The 10318-nt window shown below is 38.1% G+C and overlaps 1 protein-coding gene across 1 annotated transcript; it reads left to right on the top strand.

Moving 5' to 3' along the window:
* Positions 1–1883: 1883 nt before the first annotated feature.
* Positions 1884–6859, top strand: LOC115924528. Its single transcript, XM_030986877.1, has 2 exons — positions 1884–3253; positions 3296–6859. The coding sequence occupies exons 1-2, from the start codon at positions 2918–2920 to the stop codon at positions 5240–5242; spliced, it is 2283 nt and encodes a 760-aa protein (XP_030842737.1). The 5' UTR covers positions 1884–2917; the 3' UTR covers positions 5243–6859.
* Positions 6860–10318: the final 3459 nt, after the last annotated feature.

Genomic DNA, 10318 nt, shown 5'->3' on the forward strand with positions numbered 1-10318 from the left:
AGACGGCCTATGCCTGTACGTGTATGCGATGATTTTACGCTCATGTCACACGCACAGTCGGTTTGCGACTTCTATGATTGCCGTGATTTGTGATTTGTATATAGTTAACGTGAATTAGAGGTATGAAAGCAGGGCTAACTTTGTGATTATCCCGTCCATGTTTACTGAATTGTGATAATCATTCTTCAAAGTAAAGTTTTCACAAGGAATCCATCGTAACTTACAGTTCAGTTGCAAGCTGGCTGTCTTGAGGCTCGAGTCCACACACGGACAGCGCATTGCGCCACATGCACTGCTGCCGTGCACTGTCGGAACTGTGACTGTGTGTGAGCTGAGCTGGGCTACATAGAGTAGACTCGACATTCGATAACACTTTGAAATTGCTCTTATTGCCCTGATTTCAATATAGTTTCGTGATTATAGAGGTATGAAACCTGAGCTTAGATTGTGATTATTCTGGCCATGTATAGTTGTATGCTGAATGTCGATAATCAATTGTCAAAGTAAAGTTTTCACAAGAAAATCAGACGGTCCCGGGTCGTTTAAAAACATAACCTAGCTCATTAGCTGAATACTAGAATACTAGAATACTATAGAATACTTTACTCAGTGATACACAGTTCTTGCATCAAATCAATGCTTTCAAACGGGTATGACGGTCGCCATTCATGGTCAAACAGGGTATATTATAAAAATCGTCTATACCCTATATAAAAATAATCACATATTATTTTTGATTGCACATAACCTCATAGGCCTCTTTCTATTTACCCCCCCCCCCCTCCCCCCTCCCCTCCTAGAATCCCGTGGATTTTCCACGGGTCCTGCTAGTTTCTCCACTACTCACTGAAATATAATAAGATGAAGTTCTCATCTTGTTAACAAGTAAACAACTGGAAGATCACCAACTGCAACTGCAAAACATTTGCAAGGGGATGCCTTAGGTTAGTGATAATATGTAAGCAATTCAAGATCTTAGAATTAGAACACTTGTTAGAAACCTTTAAAGCATCTCATTCTATCTCTTTCCGAAGAGGATGGATTATAATAAGACTGGCCATTATCAAGGTGATTTCAAGGAGTATTAGTACAAGCCCTACTCATCTAGATCTTATATATAAATAAAGGAAGATGTTTGCTATCATCAATGGAACTAAGGATTGGAGTGTTGTGGGAAATTTCTACAAACTGAAAAAAGATGCACAAATAGGACTTAAGTAAAGAAATGCTATAGCATTCTCAAATATGGAATGCCTATAATGTCTCCTGATTAAAAGAAGAAAACAAAATTATGAATAAGATAAGATATGAAGAAGAAAAAACACCTATAAAGTTGATTTATAAAATCTATTATGAAAATGGATTGTGGATATTATATTGTCAGCTTAGATGAAAACATAAAGCCAGGTAGGGTAAGGCACAGACCATCATAAGTAAATTTGTTACCACGGCTACATGCTCAGTATAAACACATGCCTATATCACAAGAGGTACATGCATAATATCCAATCATTGTTGGATTGCTAGGAAGAGGATCTACAAATAGATTACAAAAACCGTTGGCTCAAGTCAAATTATGCAAATCAATTGCAACTCCTTCTGGTTTAAAACTATTTCAATCCGATTGTCCATATTCAAACGTTTTCCTTCCATCTATAAACCTCCTAACTGACATCAAGCTCACCCTAAGGGGCTAATAGCTTGCTTGGTATGTTTGAAAGCGTAAGAAGATTTTGGAAAGAATCCCAAAAAGCTTGCTTATCCTAAGTTACTTCACTGTCGCCCTACAATGGCCCTCTATTGATCTGACTTGAGGCTGTTGTGGATTTCACAAGATTTCGCAGGATACTTGAAGAAAATCTAGCTTTATTTTGTTACGAATATGCAAATGAGATGGTGATAAAATATGCTAATTCCAAGATGTGGCTCGAGTTGAGAGCAATAAACGGATCAAAGGTAACCAAATCATCTTGATTGTTCTTTATTTATCAAAATAATTCAGAGTTGTGGAAGGGCCAATGTGAGTAGATTGCCCCGACCCAACAGATTGGGGGCTTGTCTCAAGAGCTAGATATAGTAACATATGCTGTTTTGTTACTTTTCCGATCCGAAATGCGTATTGTTTGGAGTTTGCCTTCTGTCCCATTCATGGGTTTTCGTGTGGTTTTCGCACACATTTAATGACTGTGGAATGTCTGTGCTGTAGTCATGGTAGCTAGTGTAGCGTCCATAATAGGGTTAAGCCTACACAGTTTGATTTTGTTTTGTACTTGCTCGGGTCTTGTCTGGGGTATATGCCCCTTAGATGTAGTCTCATTGGTATGAAATTCACTGCACATCTGCTGCGGTTGTCTGGTATTCTGGTCCTGGTTTGGCTTGTTCTTGCATGGCAGTCGTTGAAGGAGTTAGTCGGATTGACTTTTTACTTTTCCTCGGCTTCATTTCTACTTCTAGGGTAATGGCCTAGATTAGTTGTTTGCATGCAATCTAGTTTGCTACACATCTGATGTAGTGTGGGACTGTGGGTACTGGACTTTCTGGAAATTATTCCATTTTCACGTGTGTTTGTGTGCTATTTAGACTAGATCTATAGTCTACGTGTAAGTGTAAGACTAAGAGTTGATGAAATCTAACCAAAAAAAAAATTTACTGGAGTTGTGGAGGTGGAGTCTCAATATAACCCTCTGCTGCATGGCTACATGTATATCAATTTCACAGAATTGGTGATAGTTTGATGCTTAATCAATTTTGTTTTGCTTAGTCGGTTGGTCAATTTTTGTTGTTTCATCTGTTGTTGGACTATACTCTGTACGTGTTGATTCACATTCAACATTTTTCTTGGATTTTCCTTCCAGTCGTCAGGACAATTGACCTACTTTGTGAGACTTGTGTAACTTGCACAGACTAGATCTATACAATGGCTGACTTTGATATTGAAAAGTTTTTGAGTCAGGACTTGACCATTGGCCGGTTACGTCAGCTACGAAAGGTTGATTTAACAGCTGTAGGAACAAAGCTATCGGTAAATCTAACTGGTCACAAAAGCAAGGCAGAAATAATTGATGCAATTTCAGCCCATGCAGGACTGATCGCTGCGACGGCCGCGGCCCGAGAAGATGCGCATACAAATAATGATAGTGGTGGTACTAATAACCAAGGTAAAGCTACCAGTGATGAGGTTGACCTTGATTTAGCTAAGATTGAGCTAGAGGAGAGAAGAGATAGAATAAAGGCTGCTGAGCATGAGAGAGAAATGGAACGAGATAAACTAAAGGCTGCTGAGCATGAGAGAGAAATGGAACGAAAGAGGTTGGAATTTGAAATGATGCGTCATCATGAAATGACTTCTCATGGTAGTCAGTCTGGTGAGAGAGACAAGAGGTCGATAGAAGCTGGGTTCTCTGCTAGGGTTAAGCTTGTTCCTAGATATGATGAAAATGAGTTAGATTCATTCTTTCTTATGTTTGAGAGGGTTGCCAAGAGGATGGAGTGGCCAGAAGATGAATGGGCATTGCTCATCCAACAAGTAATTTCTGGTAAAGCTCAGTCGGTTGTGTCTGCACTGAGTTATGAGCAGGCATTTGATTATTGGACAATGAAGGATGCTATTCTTCAATCATTTGAGTTGATTCCAGAAGCCTACCGTCAGAGGTTTCGCAATCTCAGGAGAGAAACTGGAGAGACTTGTGTAGAGTTTGCTTGGAAAAAAGAAGTTTCCTTCGATCAGTGGATCAGATCTTTGAAAATAGATGCCACATATGATTCTCTTAGAGAGGTTATGCTCATTGATGAGCTTAAAAGATGTATGTCTCAAGAGGTTAGGACATATGTCAATGATAATGTAGTTAGTGATGTGAGAAAGGCTGCCATGTTGGCAGATGGATACGAATTGACACATAAAGGGAGTAGTTCACCACTTACTAGGCGTAGGACTCAATCTAGGTCACCTACGACTCAGAGGAAGTCGGGTAACACCGGCACTAATCAGAGTAGTGGTTTTGGAACTGAAGGCAGACTTCTCTGTGCCTACTGTAAGAAAGAGGGCCACCTTAAGACACAATGTCCAAGACTAAAAGTAAAAGGAAAAAATCTTGAACAAGAAATTACACAGCCTAGTGGCTTTGTGCGCATAGCAGCAGTCGACATGCAAAAACATGTAATGAACGATCACAATGAAATAAAAAGAAGTGATCAAGTAAGAGATGTTGGACATGATGAGGAGATTGATGAAGGATTTCTAGATTTTGTTTCTTATGGCACGGTTAGGTTCAGTGTTGATAATAAGGAGTGTCCTATTACAATATTAAGGGACACTGGTTCTATGAAAACGTTGCTTATTGCTGATGAGTCGTCCTTGGACACAAAGAATTTCACTGGCAAGAAAGTTTTGGTTCAGGATGTGAATGATGGTTTGAAACCGGTTCCATTATATACTATCGAGCTTAGCAGTGGATTCGTTTCTGGACCAGTGACTGTTGGCATTGTTACTAAGTTGCCAATGAGGGGAATTTCGATGTTGCTTGGCAATGATTTAGCCGGAAGTAAAGTGTCGCCATCGCCAGTTGTGTGCAACACTCCTGTGGGGAATTTTGAGGCAGGGAAATTGGAAAGTGAAGTTCCTGGTTTTTCCCCTTCGTGTGTAGTTACTGGAGCCCAGGCTATGAAAAAGAAAGAAGATGACAAGGATGGTGACGTCAATTTGGGTGACACTTTTTCCAGAACGTTGGAGGAGGGCCAAGATGACCAGAGTCATGCTACGACTATCTTCAGTCAGCCTGCCTTGATTGAGGCTCAGAAAGCAGCAGAGGACTTGAAGATGTTGTGTGATGTTGCTCTACCAGCAGGAGAAGCTGAAAAAGTGTTGCAGTGTTATTCCACAAAATGTGGTGTGCTGATGTCAAAACCAGTGCTGGACGCTCCAAACTTCCAGAAGCCTTTTCAGCTTGCCGCTGACGCCAGTGATGTAGGAGTTGATGCTGTTCTCCTACAGATGGATGACATGGGTCTCCTGGAACCCATTAGCTACTTTTCCAAGAAGCTCAACCCCCACCAGCGAAGATGTTCTACTATAGAGGAGTGCCTTGGTCTCGTCTTGCCAGTTCAGCGCTTCAACGGGTACCTGAGCAACTCTTCAGAGGTGACTGTATTCACAGATCATAATCCATTGACTCTTCTTGAGCGCTTCAGAAATGAAAACCAGAGACTGTGTCAGCGGAGCATGATCTCCAGCCTTATGGACTGAAAGTGACTCATATCAAACGAAAAGGACAATATAATCGCAGCCACACTTTCTAGAGCTTAAGCAAGCCTACTGAACATTCGACACATTGTGAAGAAACTAGAACTTTAATATTTTGTCTTTATTCGTCACAAGGAAGCTACACAATATTTATTGCTTTGTATTTGTACATGTACTTACATGCTGTGAACTGATGGATCAGACAGTTCAATAATTTTGAACAGTGATATAAATGATCATGTATGAACATTTCACCTATTTACAGGGAGACGTCAGTATGGACAGTGGACTATATTTTGTGCAAAATGTGCACTATTTGTCATTGTTTTCTTACCTGTGCCTACATGAATAATAATTTCATGTCTTTTCTTGATTCTGTTTGTACGTTATTCAGAATAGTTTTCTTTTGATCAAAAGAGAACAGTTATTGTTTATACGCAGCACTGTTAGCTATGCTATGCAAAGCTTGATGCATTTTCCATTTTATACAACAACAAAATAATTATGATAATAATTTGCATAAAAGGCAACTGTTATCAAAATTACAGGTGTAAAACCAATTGAAAACATAACAAAAGTGTAGCATCACAACTTGCGTAATGTTGTTTCACAGATTTCAAAGATTATTGACTGCCAGTATTGCATATGTATGTGTTTGTGATTTAACTTGATAAGTCTTGCTTATTTGTTTGTATCTAAACAAGTTTCAGTTTATAGCTTGCAGCAGTAACTCAACAGATTATGTTACTCATGTAATATGTACACAAAATATGTACATGTATGTACCCTTATTCTTGCATTTACTGTCAGAAATATTTCAAACCGAGCTGTGCACAGTTATGTGGATCATTATAACATATTGCTTTTGTTGACCGACATATTTAATGAGACTCTGTATGCATTCCGACATAGTAATGAGGTGTTGTCATAGCAACGCGTCATGTGACTAGGTTGTGCGCGTTCATTATATGAATATGCAATCACCTGTTATTGTAGTTGTGCGCATTTAGGATATCGGCGCCTGTGCTGAATATTCAGTGTTTCATTTATCGCGCGTGCTTATTACGCTCATATATTCATGTATTCATATATTCATTATGTATGATGTGTAGAGACGTGTTTCGACCACCACAGTTTGTGGTTCTTTACAAAAAACAGGCATTGTGTCTGATTAATGTCATGGTACTTACTTCCAGGATTTAGGAAGAGAACATACATGTATAATGTTATCTATCGAAGTTGTTTTCATTATTCTGCAGTTTGTGTTTTGTTATTGAATGTTGAAATGAAAGGACTAATCGGTCTGTCTTTGATATTAGAAAAAATGATGTTCATATGCCAGCTTGTTATACCTTTTGTGTGGTTAATTTCTCGCCTTTACATCTTACATTGTTCTGAAGAAAGTTCTAACTACTGATAGAAACTTTCTTTTATGGGGGGAGATATGTTACGAATATGCAAATGAGATGGTGATAAAATATGCTAATTCCAAGATGTGGCTCGAGTTGAGAGCAATAAACGGATCAAAGGTAACCAAATCATCTTGATTGTTCTTTATTTATCAAAATAATTCAGAGTTGTGGAAGGGCCAATGTGAGTAGATTGCCCCGACCCAACAATTTGTTCTTGGTTTATAGCGTCCATTTGGCGTATCTCGCCTCACCTAGAGCCTAGAGGGCGGAAGAACATCTGCTGGGCGTGTGGATAAAGACAGGAGCTTCAATATGAGATGGAGACAGTGAGGGACTGGACCAAGATAAATTTGTATTATCATTGCTAAACTTTCAACTTCACACCTTTTTCTTATATTTTAATCTAAATTGATAATTCAATGACTTTCACAACCTTGAAGTAGTACCTTAAAAGAAAGGCATATATTACAATCAAACCTGCTTTACTAACCAACGTCTACCAAGACCACATTTTTCCCTTGAAAATGGTTTCTCATTGAAACATGTACTAAAGGAACCCGTCTTCAAAGACCACTTTTTGTGTTTTCCTTTGGCGGTCACCACATACAGGTTTGACTTAAAGAGAGGGAGGGAGGGAGGGGAGGGAGGGAAAGAGAGAGAGACAGAGAGAGAGAGAGAGAGAGAGAAAGACAGACAAACTGAGATGACAGGCTACTAAACGAATGTCTGTTTGCAGTAGAGCATGACACAGTTTTAAGAAGTGATTTAGCTTCAAGCAAGAAGTACATCTCTCTCTCTCGTTCCTTTCACCTGTTTCATAAATTGCTCAAATGCAAGAGATAATTGAGAGTTTTGCCGGAAGATGTAGGGGGAAGAAATCTGAGATGTTTTTGAAAGAAAATCATTTGCGAAAACAGGGTAAGGCCCGTTAATGACAGGGATTTTCGTCTTCCATGTGGAAAATACACGCCTCTGGGCGAGAGGGTTTCACCACGCGCTTTTAAGTATGTGGGTCTGGTGGCGGTATGCTGACTGACAGCACATTTATATAGACTCTCACATGACTTTTCTCTTTACAAAGCTGAAAAGTTTCTCAAGTGGAGCAAGTATGATGGACGTTACCGACTAGTATTGTCGTTTGCAGGCACTAATAGTCTGTTTTGCTGTATAGGGTGCGTCCATACATAGTTTTTTTATCACATTACCTGAGCAGAAAATTCAAAAATTTGAACATAGTAAGGATACTTCCTTAAAATACAGGATAATTTAACATGATGCTTTAGTTGTTGTTTTTTCTCCTATCTTTCAAGCCTAATCATCCAAGAGAATGTTTACTTGTGTAACTACTAGCCCAGCTCAAAGTGACCCGTAACTCTGAAATCCCTATAAAACAAAATCAATTAACAAAAAGGAAAAAAGGCTCGGGTTAATTTGCATAACCATCAGTTCCCCCCTTGACATGATAAAACAGTGACATCATCTAACACCTAACTAAGGTCATAAAAGGGTGCTTTAAAGTCAGTAGGTCCCCATAAAATCCACCTTACTATTGTGTTTCTTATCTTAAGTAAATGATATCAATGACACTAACAAATAGCTTTTAATCTGAATCTAACAGCATCTACCATTGACACAGGTGTGGAATAAACATACCTTATCTAATGGCTTGATATTCTCTCTTTAAATTCTCTCTAGTCTCTTTAAATTCTCTTTAGAGAATACAAAGCCTCTACAGAGCAATTTTCTACAATTTTCTACAATTTTAAGGAGTTGCAGAAACAGAGGAAAACAAAAGGCCTATTATAGTGATGCCTAGGATTTGTGATAACCAAACTTTTTTCTTACTCAAATTAAAAAGAAACCAAAAATGGGCAACAATATATTAAAATCATGTGTAGTAGTTGATCTTGTTTAATATTTATGGGCTCTAAAGGTTATGCTAGGATGGTGGTGTAACTCCCAGTAAAAAGTTTCATGGAAAATTTAGAAATATACCAAGAATTGTTATAAATACAGTGAAACCTGTCTATAAAGACCGCTCAAGGGAGACAAGAAAAATCTTTGGGATGGTTTTAATGATACTTTCATGTCATATACTGAATTTGTGAATGACATAAGATCTGAATCTAATGATTTTATAATTAATAATTCAATATTCTATATAAAATAGCCAATTCAAGATGAAAGATTTTATAGTTTGAGATGTTTATTAGTGTTGCTTGTTTTAAAAGTCATTTAAAAGGGAGTATATATATGTTATCCTATGGAAACGTTGGTATTTCAAACTTGATGACTATGACGTGTTAATTTGATGGTTGGGTAGTGTCAAGTCATAAAATTCAATTAGCAAGTGTTAATGAGGCAATCAGTATTAAACCCTGCTTGTTAAATAGGGCACAAGCATTGTGTAGTATAAAGATGGCCATTTCTTTACATTTTTGGTTCTAATCTTTCTCCTTTTCTGTTTAACTCTAACCCCATCAATCCCACTCCCTCCTTCTCCCCCCCTCTCTCTCTACATCTATATATTTATCTCTCTCTATCTCTTTCTTACTTTGGTCTCCCTTAATTCTCCCTGTTCCCATCCCCATCTCTCTCCCCTCTGTTCCTTTTCTATTCTTTCCATACTCCTCTCTCACTCTATCTTTCCTCTTCTTGCTCTATCTTTCCACTTCTCTCTCTCTCTCTCTCTCTCTCTCTCTCTCTCTCTCTCTCTTACACTGTAATGCTGGTATTATAATGATGTGTAAAATTTTGATAGACTCTCAAGTCTCAATCGCAAACTCCTTCCTGGTCATAATCAATGACCATCAGTCATGACAATTCAAGACATTGTACCGGCAAAGGTCCTGCTTTCAATCACAGAAAAAGAAAAAGATGGTTATCACGATATAATGTCAAAATTGATCAGGCTCCTTCCAAACTGGAATAATTGATGCCTTTTTAAAAGCATCGCCACAGGTGCATAACTCTTGAAGTATTCACGCACATGAATGATATCTCTTAAATCTCAAATAAAAAAGAAACATGGGTACAGTTGAGCAATTGTTACCGGGTTGATGAAACAAAATAAGCGTGATTTACGAACAAGGTCTAGCATAAATGAGTAACAAATTGCTTCAGTTTGTAAATTGAAAGGAGGTAATTGAGTTTCTGTTTGTGGTTTGTACTTTATTCTAACAAACGAGGGTTTGGTCTCGAGAATAGAATGCAAACATTGTTTGCTGGATGCTTGGAGTCAGTAACCTTTGGAGGAAGAACAATGGTTAGATTTTTAAATGGCAAGGCTGGCTGGCAGGATTCTGCTCACAACTCTCTTTAATACAGACATTTTTTAAAATTTCATTCATTAATTCCCTCTATTTTGGAGATAGACCAATGATTAGGTTATATATGGTCAGCCTGTCAAAGAAGGTTCTGTACATGTCCACAACTCAAACTCTTGCAGAATTTAAATTATTTATACAAAAAATTATTTCTTCCCTCTTTTATAGAGAGGGTCAGCCTGGCAAAGTTTTGTACAAGCCCATAACTCTAACTCTTACAGACATTATTTTGGAAATTATTTAATTCATTTCTTCCATCTATTCTTTAAATAGAATAATGGTTAGGTTCTAAATGGCAAGCTTGGACAGTTTCTGTATACATCCACAAAACTTTAAGTCTG

This window comes from Strongylocentrotus purpuratus, unplaced genomic scaffold (assembly GCF_000002235.5).
Source record: "Strongylocentrotus purpuratus isolate Spur 01 unplaced genomic scaffold, Spur_5.0 spur5_scaffold_16, whole genome shotgun sequence".
In the NCBI taxonomy this organism is placed as follows: domain Eukaryota; kingdom Metazoa; phylum Echinodermata; class Echinoidea; order Camarodonta; family Strongylocentrotidae; genus Strongylocentrotus; species Strongylocentrotus purpuratus.

Coding starts and splice junctions, on each gene's coding strand:
- LOC115924528 (XM_030986877.1), top strand. CDS start 2,918: ATGGCTGACTTTGATATTGAAAAGTTTTTGAGTCAGGACTTGACCATT. Junction 3,254..3,295: donor CTGCTGAGCATGAGAGAGAA/ATGGAACGAGAT, acceptor CATGAGAGAGAA/ATGGAACGAAAGAGGTTGGA.